Raw genomic sequence first — 20,643 nt, forward strand, 5'->3', positions numbered from 1 at the left:
TCAAGACACCAAAAATCATCAAGACTGGGAGAATTTATGTAAACAAGAGGAAATATTTTGGAGACAAAAATCTAGAGTTCAATGGCTAAAAGAAGGGGAGCGAAACACTAGATTTTTCCATAGATCCACCATGGTGAACAGATCTCATAATAGGATCTCTACGATTAAGGACGAGGGAGGTCATATTCTTAATTCTCATGAAGAAATAGAAACTGTGTTACTCCAGCACTTTCGAGGTATAGCAAAGGAAACCATTTCAGACAGAGATCATTCTATCAGGGACTTAACAAGGCAAATACTAGGCTTGTAACAAGAGAGGATAACTTCAATCTTAATAGGCCAGTGACTGAAGAGGAGGTTAGTGAGGTCATCAAAGAAATGCATAATGGTAAAGCACCAGGCCCTAATGGTTTCAATGTGGATTTTTTTAAATCTTGCTGGAACATTGTTAAACAAGACATTTTGAATGTGGTGGAGGATTCCAGAATGAATAGAACCATTTTGAAGGTGTTGAATACTTCCTTCATCTCCTTGATCCCCAAACAGGACAATGCTCAGACTCCTGACAGGTTTAGACCCATAGCTTTGTGTAATGTTGTGTACAAGATAATTTCTAAGGTTGTTGCCAATAAACTCAAACCACTTCTTCCTATTCTAGTTTTTGTGGAGAATCTGGTTATGTGGAGGGCAGACAAATTCTCAATAATATCAGTGAAGCACATGAGGTGGTGCACTCATTGTTAAGAAACAGGAAGGATGGCATGATCATGCAATTGGACTTAGCCAAAGCTTACGATAAGTTGATTTGGACCTATATCAGGAAGGTCCTTATAGCTTTTGGGTTTGATCATAACTGGGTAAGATGGGTCATGGCCCTGGTGACTTCTTCTAGCTTTTCAATTCTGGTTAATGGGTCTCCCTCCAAGACTTTTACTCCTTCAAGAGGCCTCAGGCAGGGAGACCCACTCTCTCCCATTCTCTTCATCCTCATGATGGAAGGACTTGGTCAGTCAATCAAGCATGCGAAAGAAGTTGGCAACATCAAGGGGCTCCAACTTTCGGAGTCTGGATAGGCTTTGTCCCATCAACTATTTGTTGATGATACCATGCTGCAAGGAATCCCCATGGTCAAGGAAGCTCTAGCCTATAAACAAATCCTATGTGACTTTTCCATGGCTACAGGTATGGAAATTAATCTCTCCAAATCTAAGATTTTTTTCTTTAATACCAATATTTCTATTCAGAGAAATATCTCTAGAATTCTGGGCTTTCAAAGGGATGTCCTTCCCTCCAAATATTTGGGAGTTCCTCTAACTGATAAACCTTTGCACAAGAGAATTTGGGAGCCAGTAATTAACAAGATGTAGGATAAAATCAGGAAATGGACTACTCGATCTTTAAACTTAGCTAGTTGGTTAGTGCTTACAAAATCTGTTCTTCAATCTATCCCTGTCTTCATGCTATCAACTCTTCCAGCTCCAAAAGGAGTTTTGCAACAATTTATAACCATTCAAAGAAACTTTCTTTGGGGTAAGGAGGAGCAGAGAAAGAAATGGGCCTTGGTATCCTGGGATAAGATTTGCAAACCTAAAGATCATGGGGGTCTTGGATTGGATGATCCGAAAGTACTAAGCAAAGTCTTAGGGGCCAAATTATGGTGGCATTAGGTAAAAGATCTAAAGGCTCAGTGGGCTAGTATCTGGAAAGAAAAATATGCCAGCACTTGGCAAGACAATGGTCACATAAGGATGAATGGCATCATAAAAGGCTCACACATCTGGAATAAGGCCTCGGAGAATAGAAGCTTAGTACAAAAAAATAGTTTCTGGGAAATCAGAGAGGGAGATCTTGCTTTGTTTTGGAGGATAAATGGCAACAAGAACCTACACTGTTAAGAGAGGACTTTCTGGACCTCAAGAAAGAAACTGATACCAAAGGGTTTCTTAGGGTAAAAGATTTTTTGGATCAAACCAATAGTGAAGGAAAATGGAGAACCTGGAAGAATATAGATTACAGAGATGATAGCCCCTTGAAAGCAAAATCTGAGGCACTTCTGAAAATGTTGGACCAAAGGAAAATTTTAGTGACAGGTGGGCATGACCAACTTAGATGGGGTAACAATAATGAAGGTACATTCAATCTTAAGGAGGAAAAATGCAAACTCCTTGAGCTGGACTCCAATGTATCGGACAGGATTTGGCAGAACCTAGGGAAGCATCAAGGATGGATGAATATCAAACTCTTCATGTGACTGGTTCATCATAAGAAAATTCTGACTTGGGAAAACATTCGGAAGAGGGGTGTTCTAGGCCCTTCCAGATGCCATCTCTGTGAGGCCCAGGAGGAAACAATGGAGCACCTTCTCAATGATTGTATTTTCACCTGCAGTTTGTGGGATACTTTTTCCACTATTTTTTGACAGACAGACATGGACAAAGGAAGCATTATCAACACCCTAAATAACTAGAGACGAAACTTCTCTGATTATGAATTTCTTTGCTTAGCTTGGGCTTTAATGCCCAGCTTCATAATATGGAATGTTTGGAAAGAACGGAACAACAGAATATTAAAAAATGAAAAAAGTTCCTCCCAACGCACTTTTGAGCAGATCTTAAGACAGCTTAAGGAGATGGTAGGTACTATTGTGAGAACTTCCCCAAAGAATCGACCTTCAGAAGCTGAAATGAAGATACTTCTTCAGTTGGGTATGCATGGGATTATACCACAGGCCTTGGATAGGAAGGTAATGAAACTGGATACTAAGTAGGATTACTGGCACGCCCCCCCATGGGGTTTTTTGAAATACAACATTGATGGGGCCTCAAAAGGCAACTTGGGTATTGCTGGCTTTGGAGGGGTGTTAAGGGATGAGAATAGTTGTATCCTTTTTATTTTCCATTGCCATCTGGGAAGAGCCACAAATAATATGGCGGAATTAATGGCTCTTGAGCATTGTTTAGAATTCCTGAAGCAGAATAATCTCCAGAACATAATAGTTGAAGCTGATTCTGAGTTAATCATTAACTTGGTCAAGAGAATCAGCTATGGCACGGAGCCAGAAAAAGTCTCAAAAAACTGGAGGTTGCTTCAGGTCTTTCATCGGATTTAGCTTCACCTCCTGGGCTTACGTATCGTGAGTTTTACCCATGTGCTAAGAACGACAAATAAATTGGTAGATATCTTGGCCAATCAAGGGGTGCTTTGCACCAAAAGCAAGGTCGAGCTAAGTTGGCAAGAGATGCCTCAGAATAGATTAAAGGCGTTATCTCAAGAACAGGCGGATGAGGACAGAATGGTGTCTTGCAACAGAGCCACAGAGATGAGGTCTAATTGATTTGGTCTATTGATGAAATGTTTTGGTTTATTTATGAAGTGTTATTTCCGAAGTGAGGTCATTTTGGGGATGCAGGTCACTGTCGGCCTCCTCAACCCTGGCAAGAAAAAACATAGAAGTCTCTGGAGGAGGTTGCTTGGTAGACATTGTTTCTTGAATAGAAGGCTGGACGGAGGAATTTTCAGCTTCCTTTGGTTCAGTAGCTCGAGGAGATGGGTTGATGTGAGGGACCGAATTCCTGGCTTTCTCGGCAGACTCAACCCCCCAGTTTTTCTCTCTGTGGTAGCAATACCGCTCGTAGGGTGGTTTCTGGATTATCGCAGGGCCTTCAATCTGGAAGCGCTTTTTCGGAGTTGGGAGCGATTCCACTCATGAAGCAACACGTGGCCAAGGGATGGGAAGGATTATTTCCCTCATCGCGCGGTAATTCTCAGTGCTTTTGGCGCGAGCGATATGTTCCACAGTTGTTGGATTAAGCATGATGAATCTACGGTCAAGATTAAGAGAGCATGTTGGTGGGTCCAGGGCATTTGTCGCGCAGACTCAAAAACCCTGGTTTTTCTTTCTATGGTGGCAAGACCGCTCACTAGTTGTTTTCTAGTTTATCGCAGGGCCTTCAAGCTGAAAGTAGTTTTTCGGAGTTGGGAGCGATTCCACTCACAAAGCAACATGTGGCCAAGGGACGGGAAGGAATACCACCCTCATCGCGTGGTAATTCTCGGTCCTTTTGGCGCGTGCTATGTCCCACAGCCGTTGGATCAAACACGACAAATCCACGGTTAAGATTAAGCATGCATGTTGGTGGGTCCAAGGCGTTTATCGCATGGTCATTTTCCGTGCTTTTAGGTCTTGTGATATTATCCTCCGCCGTTTGATCTGGCGAGGAGATTCGATGATCGAGGTAAAGTATGCAGGTTCGGGTGTGCGTTATCTTCTGTGCTTGTTGTGCTTCATGATGGGTATCGGTGGATTTCAGGCGGACTACATGCTCGAGGATTATTCCCCTATTCGAACTCTAAATCCTTTTATAACAGTCCCAATTTCCTCATCGGTTTTGTTTCTAATTTTAAAGTGGGTGCATGTTCTCGCCCGATTTAAGCCTCGGCCGTCTAATCTCTAGGGGGGGATCGAATGGTCTTGGCTTTTGTTTGTATTTCGTGGGTTTTGCAGTTTTGTTTTTGGGACCTTGTCTCGGCTTTTAAGACTTTAGCTTGGTGACCTAGGCTTTAAGTGGTTTGATATTCTTTGGCCCACAGTTCCTTTAGAACTTTTGTATTTTATGTAATTTGTTTTCCGATTTAATGAAATAGAAGGTACGACTCTTGCTTTAGCAAAAAAAAAAGAATCTAAGATACCTCTAAAAAATTTATTAATTAGTCAATAGAATAAGCCATGGGAATGGTTAGGTATATATTTTAATTTTCTTCATTTTTTTTGCTCTTTTTTGGTAAAAGGGAACAAAAATGAGAAAGCTAAAGAAAAACATAATAGATGGAAGGGAAGCAATTTTCAACATCAAATGTCATCTAGTAAATACTCGCAAGAACAAGTTCCAATAATTTCTACTACTTTGCTTTATTGTAGCAATAGTAAGCTCTAGAAAGCACATGCATATATTATTTCATAACCTAACTATAAGTTTGTAGGCAGGATGGATAATTGTTGTGAAGATACACTATTATTTTATTATGTAAATGCAAACTTATTATATTTATGACGATGATATTAATCACTAGCTCTTTTCATTTCACTTCGAGTAGTATAATTCAATAGTCAATGATTGCTACATAGAGCATTACCAATTATATTTTAAATAATTATTTTAAACTTAATTCTAACACTATGTCTAAATATCTTGTATTTTGTTTCCAAAACCATTTGAATAATAAAAATTAAACACTTAATTGTATATCAATAATTACTTATAAAAAAATAAACTTAAATAATAATAAATAATTTAGTATTATAAATTATCTATTCATTTATGAATTTAGCATACCTATTTATGATTTTAATCAACTTAAACAAATAATTATTAAGAAGTAGTTAATATACTTATTTATTATTTTGTTTAAAAAATAATTATTTAAAAATAAAAATAATATTTCATATTCTAAATTCTATATTAATTAAATAAATATTTACTACACAATTGTTACTTTTTGAAGTATTCCATCTGATTTTTACAAATGCTCCTCCACTAAGATTAGTGAGAGTGGATGAGAAATCAAGTCAAAAAGAAATGTCAAATTCACTCAATGTGAGGACATGTATTAATGAGTTGAAAACTTTCTCATTTAATATTGATTTAAAATAAAAATATACATCATTATATTAACATATTTATTTTTAATTTAAATAAAAAATAAAATAATATTAAAATCAATAATAAATTAACATGAATAATATATGATTTTTTTTACCCCTAAAAAATGTTTTTGAATTCTATAAAATAAAAAAAATTAAAATATTTTTAAAAAATAAAAAATAAAAAAAACAAAATTTTTTATTTTAATTTTTTTGTTGTTCCATATTTTTATTATTTTTATAATTAATAAATTAACATGAATAGTATATGATTTTTTTAACCAAAAAAAATGCTTTTGAATTTTATAAAACCGAAAAAAAAATTAAAAAATTTTAATTTTAAGTTTACCTTTTTTTTGTTCTTCCATATTTTTATTATTTTCATAATTAATCAAATTTAATAATATTAAATTACACATACGACTTTATTATATCTTTTAAAATACACTATTATTTAAATATAAAAGATAAGTGTGAGTCTTCTTCCTTCGCTTAAAAAGATGCCCAAAATTGTTTGGCTTTGTATGTGTGGGTCGCTTGACTTTGATGTTTGTTGGCCAAATCTTTTTAACAAATAATAAATTTAAAGTCACAAAGTGTTTTGATAAATTTGTTGTTTTCTTAGTGCCTTTCAATTCTGATATTTTGTTTGCCAACTCAAAATAATAAATTCAAAGTTACAAAAAAATACTTATTTGCAATTAATAAAGCTATATATTATAAATTTTATTTTAATTTGGAAAATGATTAATCACATGATTGCAAAGACAAATATCTAAAAAAAATTAAAAATTATTGTGCAATACTTTTCTAAGAGAAAATGAATTACCCTACAACATGTATCTAATCACAACACATAAATAACTTGCAACTGAGGTCTAATCACAATACATAAATAGTACAGTGTAAAGCCCTCTTCAAATTTTCCAATTTAAACATTTAATTTAATGTTTTCCCACATTAGGTAAAGAAACTTGTAATGGAATGACAACTTGTAATGGAATCATAATTAGGGTTTAAAATTGGTTCACATATGAAAGTTGAAACTGTTTCATGAAAATTAATAAATCAACTAGATAGATTATTTTCCTAATTCAAATTAAATATTTGAACTCACAGGAGAGAAAGTATCTCTTGCCTTTCCGAATGAAAAAGTATAAAAATCTATCTTAAACAATTATATAATCAAATTTCCAATGAACTTAAGAAGTTATCCTGAAATGGGGACAGATGAAAAAAAGAATAGATAGATTATTTTCCTAATTCAAATTAAATATTTGAACTCACAGGAGAGAAAGTATCTCTTGCCTTTCCGAATGAAAAAGTATAAAAATCTATCTTAAACAATTATATAATCAAATTTCCAATGAACTTAAGAAGTTATCCTGAAATGGGGACAGATGAAAAAAAGAATAATTGGAAATGTTACTTGCATTGAAATTGATAACTCGCATTTTATCAAGCGTCAGATTATGTCTAGAAACTGTAAATGAAGATTTAATTGTAAACACCAGATTATGTCAGAAACATTAATTGTAAGTCCGTAAGTTGGTAAAGAGGGACGGCAAAGGCGAACGAGCCTCTCATAGGGTATTAAATGCCCGCTCAGCTGTAAGCTCGTTAGCTATATCTAATACGTATCCGGGGTGACTTTCCGAACACTCCGTCTTCACCTCATGTTATATGGTTAACGAGCTTGCAGCTAAGCGGGCGTTTAATGCCCTATGGCAGGCTCGTTAGCCCTTGCCCTGAGGGACTGCAGACGGAATCATCGTGACGTAATAAAAATATAGCTAATTCAACCAATCACAATTAAAAAAAATAATAATAATAATTCAACAAATAAATTTATTTTATTTTATAAAATAAATCTTACACTTTGTTATTTGTTTTTTTAGTGCACTCAAACTTAATGCAACGGTCAACGCATTTTTGAACGCGTTCTACCCTGCGCGGCAGCGATAATAAATATAAAAGCACAAAATAGTGACTCGCTTTGTCAGTCGGTTTTAGACACCAGCGACGTCTTTCCCTATTATTTTAAAGAGGGAAATATTCGTTTTCCAGGTCGATCAACCCTCTCTCTGTAATCGCCAATTTGCCATTACAAATGAACTCAAAAGGAGCCCACCCTTGACAACGTTCACGCACCGTCAAAATGTTTATGTTTCCACCAAATTTGTGTACATATTGTCATAATATTATCACCAAATTTGTGCATTCTCTGCTTTGAGAATCTGCGCGCATAAACGCAGAAAATGGAATGGAAAGGAACTGTTTCAGTAAAAGCTTGACTTTGCTGCCTCAACCTTGTACAGCGCAAGCAAAATGACGAGTGCCATTTGCTGAGTAAGTGAATTATTTTAACTCTTCTTCGTATAAGCGTCATAAATATCTCGTCCTTCAAAATTTTATAGAACACTTGTACTCAAAATAACCCCCCCTTAATATGGCGAATCGATGACGACAACAAGACTGCTGACTTGCTCGTTTCACCAATGTACACGTATTAGGTGAAATGCACGTAAAAGGAAGTAGGACTGGTTTACCAGTCCACAACGAAGCCGAACCGATTACGCAAGTTAAGTCGTGAGTCTTGATTTCTAGAATTTCCATAAATTCGAAAGTAGAGAAAATGTATGTGTTGTCACTGTCGTGGAGATCACTGAAACTTGAAGAACGTACATGTAATAAGTGTATAACAGCAAAGCATGTTATACATTTCTCCTCGGGTGTGCACTGGGAAAACGAATGAATGGGATATTTGCGCGAGGGATTTCTGTTAATTTTCACATTTGAAGATCGTTGGTGGGATATTGTTGACACTACAGGTAGTAAAAGCAACTATTTTTAAAATACCCAAGGAGCCAATGGAGGTAACTTTCACATTTGAAGATCGTTGGTGGGATATTGTTGACACTACAGGTAGTAAAAGCAACTATTTTTAAAATGCCCGAGGAGCCAATGGAGGTACCTCAGCCAGAATGGGTGACACAGTTGAGTTGAGCTGGGCACTGGAGTGTTACTGAGCTGGGCATTGGAGTGTTACAATGTAATTGTTGAGGAGGATGATGAGGACCCACGAAATATTAACATTCTAGAAATGGAAGGCTGTTGCTTCGCGGACCATCGATTGAGGACCCCGACATAACCGCACCGCTAAAAAGAGAGCAGGTAAACATTGGAACAGAGGCGGAGCCAAAGTATGCAGCCCTTGGGGACTATTGGGATGATGCCATAGTGGATAAGGTCGTTGAGTTACTCCACCAGTACCAAGACTTGTTCCAGACCAAAATTACGAACTTAAAAGGGATCATTGGCAACGTAGGGATGATGAAGATCACCTGAGAATGTTGGCGGTCATGAAGCATACTCATTCACCGATGGGTTTTTAGGGTACCATCAAATCAAGATCGTGCCGGATGACAGGAGCATAACGACCTTCACAACAGTATGGGGCTGCTTTCAATACACTGTTATGCCATTTGAATTGAATAACACGCCAGCCATCTTTTCGCGCACCATTGTGGCTGCGTTCAAAGAGTACATCCACAAGTTCTTGGAGGTCTATCTAGATGATCGAACTGTCTTTGGATTAGTTAAGCACCATGTAGCAAGCTTACACTTGATGCTGGATACTTACCGCTGACACCAGATTACGCTGAACCTTAAGAAGTGCACATTCCTCATTCCCTTTGGAAACCTGTTGGGACATGTGGTCTGCAAACAAGGACTGATGGTGGACCCTGCAAAGATTGTCGTTATTCTAAATTTGAAAGCATCGCAAAGCGTTAAACAACTACGCGCTACCTTGGGACACATCGAATACTATAGGAAGTTCATCAAAAGTTATGTCCAAATAACAACACTGATGGAAAAGCTATTGAAAAAGGATGTTACATATTGATGGAATGATGATTGCATGAAGAGTTTGGATGTTCTGAAAGGGAAACTCGCCCCCAATCCAATCCCGGTCTTCCCAAAATGGGATGTCGAATTTCATGTACATGTTGATGCGTCGTGCATTGCACTGGGAGCAGTACGTGGATCACCCGATTGCATTTACAAGTCAGAGGTTGTCCAAAGCAGAAAAGAAATATTCCACCACCGAGTGTTAAGTCCTCAATTTCATAGTCTAAGTAATTCTTAAACAGAAAACGTTCTTCAAGATTATCAAACATGACAGCCCTATTATCTTCATGAAAGAAAACAATATATGTTCGTTGATCTATAAACCTAATTTTAAGACTATCATTATTTTCAAAAGTGGAAGAAGCTTCACTAACACCTTCTTGACTATGTGAACACTGCAAACCTGCGTTAGGTTGGGTTGTAACATGAAGGAGTTTTGTTTTCTTTTGCTACAACTGTCTTCTTTCCCTCCTAAAGATTCACAAGGATGTTGAATATCTTCATCAATTTCAAACAAAGGAGTATATAAATTTTCCTCAAACTCTTGATTCATTTCATGTGATTCATGTTGACTATCAAGATGAAAAATTCTTCATCTTCAAGCAAAGACGAAGCTACTGTATGTTGATTATGATCTTGTGTAACGAAGTGACTGGCTTTTTGAGACTGTTGTTGAAGGGAAAAATCAAAGAAGGCTTCAATGATTTCTTCGTCATCACGATCTGAATCTAGATCTGGATCAGTTAGAGAAAAACATAAAGGATTATTCTAAGACAAAGCACATTGATTTGAGATATAATTGGATTTCTATGTGCTAGATGATGGATTACTATAATTGGAGAAAATACACAATAAAGATAATCCAATTGATATGTTAATAAATATTTTTCCAAGAGATAATCATGATTTTTGTAGAACCTTGGCTGGGCTAATACAAATGTGATGAAAGGCATCTTGGGAAAGGACTAAGCTGGTAGAAACAATAGCAACAAAATTCAGTGGAGTTTCTATTTGGTCTCAAGTGGGAGACTGTTAGATGTGAGACCAAATTATATATATATATATATATATATATATATATATATATATTCACGCCTATAGTATTCTACAAAAGGAGTCAACTGAGCTACGATTTTTTAGACACGTGGAATTGGTAATCTATGGCATTGGCTCATGATATTAGCCCATGGTATGATAACAAATCCTATTTAAAGGTTAGGAATCTGCCATGGTAAAATGAGTGTATGAGTAAGAAGTAAAATGTTAGTGAATGTATGTATTTTCATTTGTTGATTAAATAATATTACTAATCATTTCCTATTGTTTTTACCATTATAAGTTTTCCACGTAAATCTTGTGTATTGTGGTAAATTTTATTGTTAATTATCTTTTAATATTTTTTTTTTTCTATAATTTTTTTAATATTTAAAACTTTTTTACCATAAATTTGTTAGAACCACAAATTTAAGTTTTACATAATCTAAATATCAATACTTTTTCAAAATGATAAATCCATTTATATAATAAAAACAAATTTTAAACAACCAAACATCATAAATATACCCTTAAATTTAAAAGAAATAAAAATTTAAAACAAACCAAAAACAAAACTAACAACATAACGCAAATATAAAGTGGGCTGTGAATCATCTTTACAAATAGCATCCATAGAATATTGACAACACATGCTTCTACCATATGAGTTAAAGTGAGAGACAGGATATACAAGCAATCGGATATTAACCACAAACCTTACACATGTCGTAGCATTGAATTAAAGGGAGAGATAAGATATCTATGCATTTGGATCTAAACCACCAACATTATGGGAAAAACATGGAACGTCTATGATAGAAACAACATGTTCTACCGGGTTGCTAAAGGTAACCAAAAACAATTAACAAAGTAAGAATTTCAAAATTAGACCACTTTTCAAATTTGACGTTTTCAACAAATTAGATAATAGTTCCAACCGTTTCAATGAATAAAGTTAGATACATTAAGGAAATTTCGATTTTATTTGGATTGTTAGTAGGCCTGTAGCAATAATATAAAATGGCAAATTCAATTTCACTCACTAACCAATAATTTTTCAAAGTCTTTTTTTATATAGATAAACATTTAATATTTTTAACATGTAGCTTAGAAGAAATGATTTTTTTCAAAGTATTTTTTTATTTTTTTTAAATTTATAAAAATATATAAAAATTATAAATTTAAGTCGTTTAATACAGGAAATTTTATTTTTTGTTTTATTTTTTTGTACTCATTTATATATTAAAAAAATTATTTTGAAAAACCAAAAATCATAATCTTATTTAAAATTATATTAATAAATTAAAAAAAATTATTATAAAATTAGTTAGAAATCACTCTTTTATAAACAAATAGCAAATGGTTACTGGCACCTAAAATCGTTCACGTTGCACCATGCCCTTCCAAGGAACTAAATTCCAATTGTTTATTTGAAGTCAATGCATCAAAGGGATGGCCCTGGATTCTCCCAGCAGTGCAGTGAAGTGCCATTGTTCAACTATTTCTGCTCCGACTTTCCGATGAATTCTACACAACTAAATCCGAATCTGCTCATTTCAACTGCAGACCGATCTCGTCTGCTCAATATCGAATCGTGATACAATGAAGGTTCTGGTCAGAATGAAAGCGGCTAAAAGTAACGAAGGTTAACTCGGATCATGCTTTTATTCAGTGGGTACCAATAATGGATTTGACAGTAGACCGTGATATTAACAAGTCTGTAAAGAGAAAAGTTAAAGTCAATACGCGTCTTACTTTGATTGGAAACCACAAACGACAAAAGGGCGAAGTTTCCTCTCCCCTTAAACACACCTTCATTATAAAAAAGACACCTTCAGTGGAATCATTCGCTCTTGTGAGGTCTCATACAGGAGGGATCGCAACACTGTTGGGAGAGAAGGCCGAGTGGAAAAGCATATGATAAAAACCTTCAACGTCAAACAACCATCCGTCCAAATCCTTCTGCTGTGCAAACATTCGGTTGACAGATGGAGAAATTAAGTTATGGTAAATGGGGTGGTTGGATAGCCACAGTGGTTGTGCTCTTGCGTTTATTCACTACCATTACTGCCCAACCAGGTATGTAATGGAACACTAAGTGCGCTCTTACCTGTTGTGTTGGAGTATTTCCGTTCCGTCTAACTTTTAACACCGCCCGTTTTATAATCGTCGTTTTTTTTTTGAAGAATGAAAAAAGGTAACTTTTATATAAAAAAGAGAGTACAGGTTACATAGTTGCTTTTCTGATCAGATCATGCTGTTCCAAGTAGATATATGAAAATCTAGAAACATATCAAACAACTGCAGATATATGCCTTTGTAGCAATTAGGCACCTCAATAAAAGATGCATCACATTCTCCGAATGCTGCATACGAAGCGGGCATGTCCTGTTTTTATAACGTTCAACGAACATATTTTTTCATATTTCGTCAGCAAGATGTTCACTACTCTTTCTGGTGGTGTGCAGGATTTCTGAGTATCAGTTGTGGAGCAAAAACTAATCACACTGGGGAAAACAATATAACATGGATACCTGATGCTTATTACATAGACATCGGTCAGTCAGCAGACATTGGGAACGTTACTAGTGAAGAAGCATATGGTTCTTACTTGCACACAATGCGTTATTTCCCAAAGCCTCTTAACAAGTCTTGCTATCAGTTGCCTGTGGCCCCTGATGTGCCTCACCTCTTAAGATTATGGTTCCCCATGGGAAATTTCAGTGTACATGCTGGCAATTTCAGTGTACATGCTGGCTACTCATATGAATTCGCTTTCTCTATTGAGACAGTGGATATGCTGGCTTGGCGAAACGTAACAGTAAATCAGAATAAACCAAGTTTTTACGAACATATATTGGTTACCAAAGGCAGAGTGTTGTACATTTGCCTGGTCAGAACCTCCGAGACTGATGATGATCCTTTTATCTCTGCTATCGAGATCAGGAGGCTCCAAGATGACATGTATAAAGACGCTCAGCAAGGATCAATCTTGTTTGCAGAACGAAGATATGATGTTGGTGGAAATTCGACGGTGAGGTGAGCATTTTGAATTTACCCATGGAAATCAACCTAGAAGAATAAATGGTAATAAATTTAAATCTAGCACTTCCACCTGTACTAATGGGACTTACAGATATTTGAACTAATTTTGATACATTGCGGTTGAGCAGTTGCAATATTTTTTGGGTAATGATTGACATGCATAGCTTTTTGTGGTTGATTAATTAGCAGATATCCTCATGACAAATTCGACCGCATTTGGACACCCTTCGACGAAGTAGATTCAGATTTTGACTATGTACATTGTTTACAGAAGATAAGTTCAAAAAAGCCTATTTCAACAACCAATGCCAAAAACCATCCTCCAGCTGATGTCTTGCAAAATGCGTGTGTTGTAAACAGCTCGCACTCCTTTCCATTGCAAGATTCGATACCATCCAAATCTGGGGCACAAGGATTACTGCTTTTATATTTTGCAGAGATCGAGCCGACGTTGAATATGTCTAAATCAAGATCTTTTTCAGTCGTCATACAGGGTGTATCAATTCCAGAAAACATTACATTAGTAGGAAATTATTCTGCTCAAGAGGTTACAATACTAGTAGGAAATTATTCTGCTCAAGAGGTTACAATCCCATCAGATAGTTTACCAATTTTTTTTAAACTTCTTGAGGGCAATGACTCCACCCTTCCTATAATCAATGCATATGAGTATTACGAGGTAGTTCAGTCGGACGTGGCAACATTTCAGTTACAGGATGACCGTAAGACTTGCCCCCAATAAATTTCTTATAAGTAAATTACCGATATTATTTATAATCGATGGCTGACAAAGTTTTCAAAGTGCAGTTAACGCTCTTATCGCTATCAAAAGTATATTTGACATAAAAGATTGGATTTCTCCTCAACCTTGCTATTTGGTACCCTGGAACGGAATTGGCTGTGATATCACGTTCGACGGAGTAACAATTTTTGAAATGTAAGTAAATTTTTTCGATTTGTTGTGGAATATATAGGGTAAGCTTAAATATTTACCCATTTGTTTACAGTTAAAATCGTGAAATCATGAGAAATGCATATAGGATAAATCGTAACATGCCACGATGATATTATTGTTGACAGAAATTTGGCGGGAAGGAATCTTACAGGAGTAGTGCCTATCTATATTAAACACTTCATTGGATTAAGGAATCTGTAAGCAAAATTAGACCCCTTTTTGTTTGTGTAACTTCTAAGTATTTTTTCGAAAGAGTAGAAGTCGTAGAGTAAAACAAATACCAATGACGATTATAAATTGTTTCCATATAGAAGAAACACGACTATAAATTATTTCCATATGCAAGAAACACGACTAATTTTGTAGTTTAAAATATTAATTTTGTAGTTTAAAATATTATTGTTGGTGCGTTTGAAAGTATGGGTTGTTTACAAGTCTTCTACATGGAACTCTTGTTCGGACTTTCCAAAGAAAATAATTTGAGCTTGAATAATTTGCAATATCTGTGCAGCCTCTATCCATTCGTTTGAATATTCATTTAGTGGTTTTTTTGTTTTAATGGCCTTTCTATATATTTTATAGAAACAAAAATTTACTTGGGTTACAATGCAGATATTTACATAACAATAACATGAATGGTACTCTTGAGTGGCTATGTGGTCTAACCTTTTTTTCTTAATTTGAATTTTTTAAGATTCTTTTGTAAGTGGAAAAGATCATTTTAAATGTGTGTTTAATGTTTTGGAATAATTATTGTCTAGGTTTGAGGTTTGTGAGGTTTGTGATTTGAGGACTAGTGACTTACTGGCATCTAACTTGTCAAAGTCTTTTATGTTAGTGTCAGGCCTAGGTCACACTAACCCTAACCTGACTAGATTTTTTTAACATGATCCAAAATAACTTTGAAAACTTGATACTTTTAAATTATAACTCGTCAAATCACAAATCAAACTTAAAAAATCACAAACAACTTGATAAAAAAATCCCATCTTATACAATATTTAACCCAAATTAACCATTTGCGTTGCAAAGGTCACTCGACCATAATCAGTTCACTGGACCAACTTTATAACACAACTTTTATTCGGTGGGTTCCTTTTGTTGCTATACATATTCGTCAAGCTAAAATATACTTCGGTGGGTATTTTTTTTTGTTGCTGTACATGATATTCGTAGAACTAAAATCTACTTTGGTTACCATGCAGATATTTGCAAAACAATAAATTGAATGGTACTTTGGAGTGGCTATCTGCTCTAACATCTCTTCAGGAACTGTACGCCTGCCTCTTTTCTCTTCTCTATTTAATTTTTTAAATTTTATTTAAAATTAAATAGAAATAATTATTAAGTTTCCGCCCTAATAGAGGATAGTGCAAATATCATTATTAACCCTAGAGCTACTGCAGTTACATCACTCAGTATTTAGCCAAATTTTATATATATACACATACACCTGTGAAATGTTAGAACAATTATTCCGACGACCAGAACGATTCGATCTGTTGTATTCTGTTGTGGATAGAGAAAATGAAAATGAAGAGTGAGTTGTGAAGTTGCTGTGTTAGTGTCTATAGCCGTGAACGTGAACAGTAAGTAAAAGAGGTGGTGATTTTTAATAAAGTTATTTTAGTTAGATTTTTTGGAATTTTTTTTTATTATTTTTATTTTTTTTAAATTTTGCAGGAATTTATTGAAATTGCAAGTTTGATGGTAATTCTGGTACAATCTAAATGCTTTAAAGATTTTTTAGGGTGTTGAATCTATATATACAATGAAAAAACCAGTTTAAATAACACAAATACCTCAAATATTTTTATGACAAAAAAATTCAAAAAATAACACTAAAAACATCAATTTTCAATATTTACACACGACAATAAATTATGAAATATTTTTAAAATTAGCACAATCACATCTGCCTTTATTAATATAAGTGTTTTGAGTTGAAAAATGTATATCAATATAGTTATAAAAAGAGAAATAATGAGAAAAATGTAAGATTAACTATACATTAACTAAAATTATTTAATTTAATGAATACGTTTAATAATTTAAAATAAAGAAATTAAATAAGTTTTAAAACTTAATAATTTATATAACGTTTTTAAGAACTCTCTCAGATTAATTAAAAATATAATTTTGTTTCTAAGAACTCTCTCAGATTAATTAAGAATATAATTTTGTTTCTAAGAACTCTCTCAGATTAATTAAAAATATAATTTTGTTTCATAAATCATATAAATCTCTGCTCTTTTTATATATATATAGATATATTATTTTGTTATATAAATCTTTCTTATGTTTAAACAATAATCGTTTTACAGGACCAATACCAAATCTTTGTTATGTTTAAACAATAATCGTTTTACAGGACCAATACCAAATAGAATCACTTTAACCATTTTGGAGCCGCTGTGGGTTTCTTTATTTGGATTATTTTGCAGATATTTAAAAAAGAGAAACAACAGCTTATCTGGTTTTTATTTATTTATTTTATAAAATTTTTATTTAAAATTAAATTAATAATAATTTTGCGCTAAATATTTTCGTCCTATTCTAATGCAGGAATATAGCAAACAATGAATTCAGCGGTGAAATCCCTGAGCGACTTCTGCTCGATTGTTCCTTAAAATTGAAGTAATAGCATACTATTTTATATTTCTTATTTTTCTACACACCCCCAAGTTAAGATTTTGAGGTTCAGAATTTATTTTCTTTTCCATACTAAGCAATCGAGTTAATTAATGGAAAATATCCGTCCCATGTGTTGCAGTTACTCAGGAAACCCCCACCTACGTATGACTAAGAGGGAATGCTTTCCGAATAACAGTCGGCGGAGTAATCTGAAGGTTGTCCTCGGAATAACTCTCAGCGGAATCATTGCTTTAGCATTGACAGCGGGTATTGTTGTGCAGCGCAAAAAATTATGGGGAAATGGAGCCATTGGAAGGAGTGGGATTGAAAAAGAAACAAACCCTTTTCTAAACCAAGGTCAATATTAGAATTTCTATAATATTTTTATTACCCTTCATGAAAATCCTTTCCTTATAATAAATGGAAAATGATCTGTACATGTGGATGATTTTGCAGAATACTCAATGATTGTGGTGCCAAATCCGACAAACTCCCGTGCCTTCACTCTACATGAAATAAATGTTGCCACAAAAAACTTTAGTGAGGAGATTGGACGAGGTGGATTTGGATCGGTGTTCTTTGGTGAATTGCCAGACGGAAAAGTTATAGCAGTGAAAGTGCTTTCAATGTTTTCTCGACAAGGGATTCACGAGTTCTTGAATGAGGTCATTCATTCTCATTCTCAGATATAATAAGGTTCAATTTGTGTCCATTCTAGGAATCTCAGTTTTGGCTGCACCCTGACTATTAAATATGCATCTCATCATCAACAGGTTGATCTTCTTTCTAAAATCAATCACAGGAACCTAGTATCCTTATTGGGATACTGTAATGAAACCAAAGGAGTTATGCTGATCTACGAGCACATGTCAGGAGGTTCCCTAAGAGATCACCTTCACGGTAAATTATATTGATGGAAAATATGTTTCTTTCAGTCGATAGAATAAGCAAGGGTAACGACAAGTTTTTGGTCCCTGTTTTCTTGTCCAGGTTCCCGTGCAGCAAATTCGGATTTAAATTGGAAAAGAAGGCTCAAAATAGCTTTAGATGCAGCGCAGGGTAACTATTTCTTTTAATTATTTTGATGTACAGTAGACATGTATGATCTAAACGCTCATTGTTTTCAGTATTGATTACGGTAATAAAGGAGTAAATCAATAAGTAACAGTATATCTAATTGGATTTGTATGCAAAGGCCTGGAATACTTGCACGTGGGTTGCAACCCGAAGATAATTCACAGGGACGTCAAGACCGCCAACATCCTTTTGGACAGCAATTTGAATGGAAAATTAGCGGATTTCGGTCTTTCAAAGATGTCAATTGATGGGGAGGCTACTCATGTTACCACTGTAGTGAAAGGAACATTCGGATATCTGGATCCAGAGTATGTAACTTACTCTCTTTGCAACAATATTTTTTATAAGAGTGGAGGCAATCGTACTGTATTTGTTAATTTTTGTTGGTGACAAACTTTCACAGGTATTTCAACACTCAAATGTTGACGGAGAAGAGTGATGTGTATAGCTTTGGAGTGGTGTTGTTAGAGATATTATCCGGTAGGGCACCCATAGATACAAATTTACCTGAAGAAGAACTAAACATTGTTCGATGGGTAAGGAACTTTATTATCAATCATCCAAAATATAAATATTTAACAACACTGAGAGCAGAATATTTAGTAGTGCGTCTTCTGCTAGAGACTAACAATAAGTATTGGCGTGACATATTTACAGGTGACACCGTATCTACTAGAGACCGATGAAAATGGTGGCAAGATAATAGATGTGATAGACAAGAGGTTGTGTGGAGGTTACGACATGAAATCTGTGAGCAATGTTGCCAAAATAGCGATGAGATGTGTTCAGGCTTTACCGTCATGTAGGCCGACTATGAGTGAGGTAGTGGCGGAACTCGAAGAGGCTCTCAAAGTTGAGGAGGGTAAGGATTGTATTTCGATTGCAGAGGAGATTGGCATCCAAAATGGGGATGTATCGAGTGGAGAGGCGAATTCAAGTAAACGCGAAGGAATGGAGTGGACTGATAACAGCTGCAACATGCCAAATGTAGGAAGATAACTTCGCAGATACGGATCGAATGAGAGGGCCGAACAGAACACTAAAACTATTTTTTTTTTCTTCTTCTGTATTAATATAATAACAGATAGTACCTATGTCATGGATCTTGACCTTCCGGATACAATACATTTTTGGACAGTGTGTTGGAAATTTCTGGTAATTTTAAACCAAAAAAAAAAACTTTTTCTTCTTCTGTATTAATATAATAACAGATAGTACCTATGTCATGGATCTTGACCTTCCGGATACAATACATTTTTGGACACTGTGTTGGAAATTTCTGGTAATTTTAAACAAAAAAACAGAGAAATAATGCTCTGTTTTAACCACAGGATCAGATTTACACATACTCAAAGAACACTTGTATTCATTAAAAATAACTGCTGTTATAAATTCTTCCTCTGCCACAGAAGGATTCTCCAAGAGCTTCCACAAAACAAATTACTATGTTTCAGCTCCAAAAATTTATTTTTCCACAAAACAAATTACTATGTTTCAGCTCCAAAAATTTATTTTTACACTACTGTGTGTAAAAATAAAACTTACATTTAATGCTGTAAAAACATTCAACTGAAAATTTTTTCTTTACACTGCTGGGCATTCCATGTGCTCAAACTCCTGTAAAAAGAAATCCCCCTTTTTCACTTCTTCATAGGTTATGCTGTGTATTACAAAAAAAAAATTACATTTGTGGTGCGGCACTTTTACACTGCATTTCATTTAACGAGCCACTACATTTGCTGCTGCGAATTTACATTCCTTGAACAAACAAATAGAAAATTTTCTTCACGATGGTGTGTGCTTCCCCTACAAAACAAAAATGACACACAAGCTTTTATTTTTTTATTTTTTACATATTACATTGCGTATATTTTTTTAACAAAAAAATGGCCATACTTCCGTGCATAAAAAAAATTAAAATTGAAAACTTTACCAATCGAATACCATTCACATTAATTTTCATTTAAACCATTCACATTAACGTTCATTTATTTCTTTGCTGACAAAAGAATGGCAGTAAACAAAAAACTTCACGTTAATTGCACGGAGGTCAACCTGATAACCAAGAACCATGTACCCTGCTGCCATGACTGTTGATCTGATCAGACGGTTGACTGCAATCCCCCAGAGCCCCCAATCGCATGAACTTTACTAGACGGGGAATGGGCTGTTTTGGAATAGTGTCATGGCCATGTGTCGGCATATCGCACTGATCGGAGCCCCTTCGGAAAATACCGCTAATCAGCAAAAACGGTGCGGGGAATGGTACTGGCAGTTTTCAAAACTGCACTACCGTCGCTGTCCCTGCACGGCAGTGGAAATTATATTTCAACACTCCCCTTTA

At 35.0% G+C, this 20,643-nt stretch overlaps 1 protein-coding gene across 1 annotated transcript; it reads left to right on the forward strand.

Annotated features, from left to right (window-relative positions):
- Positions 1-12,576: 12,576 nt before the first annotated feature.
- LOC149256823 (putative LRR receptor-like serine/threonine-protein kinase At5g48740) lies at positions 12,577-19,298 on the forward strand. Its single transcript, XM_089455472.1, has 13 exons — positions 12,577-12,667; positions 13,057-13,627; positions 13,823-14,355; positions 14,441-14,570; positions 15,794-15,862; positions 17,154-17,225; positions 17,362-17,489; positions 17,679-17,887; positions 17,996-18,122; positions 18,213-18,281; positions 18,418-18,607; positions 18,703-18,835; positions 18,957-19,298. Exons 1-13 carry the CDS (start codon positions 12,577-12,579, stop codon positions 19,296-19,298), a joined length of 2,664 nt encoding a protein of 887 aa, XP_089311598.1.
- The last annotated feature ends 1,345 nt before the right edge of the window (positions 19,299-20,643 follow it).

Source organism: Pinus tabuliformis, chromosome 7 (assembly GCF_031772625.1).
Source record: "Pinus tabuliformis cultivar Carrire ecotype Pingquan chromosome 7, CPIR1, whole genome shotgun sequence".
NCBI lineage: Eukaryota > Viridiplantae > Streptophyta > Pinopsida > Pinales > Pinaceae > Pinus > Pinus tabuliformis.

What these genes read in the sequence shown, in the direction of transcription:
- LOC149256823 (XM_089455472.1), top strand. Translation starts at nt 12,577, where the DNA reads ATGGAGAAATTAAGTTATGGTAAATGGGGTGGTTGGATAGCCACAGTG. An exon ending in GATTGTTCCTTAAAATTGAA is followed by an intron (nt 17,226 to 17,361) that starts GTAATAGCATAC and finishes CATGTGTTGCAG; the next exon opens with TTACTCAGGAAACCCCCACC. An exon ending in TTCGGATATCTGGATCCAGA is followed by an intron (nt 18,608 to 18,702) that starts GTATGTAACTTA and finishes AAACTTTCACAG; the next exon opens with GTATTTCAACACTCAAATGT.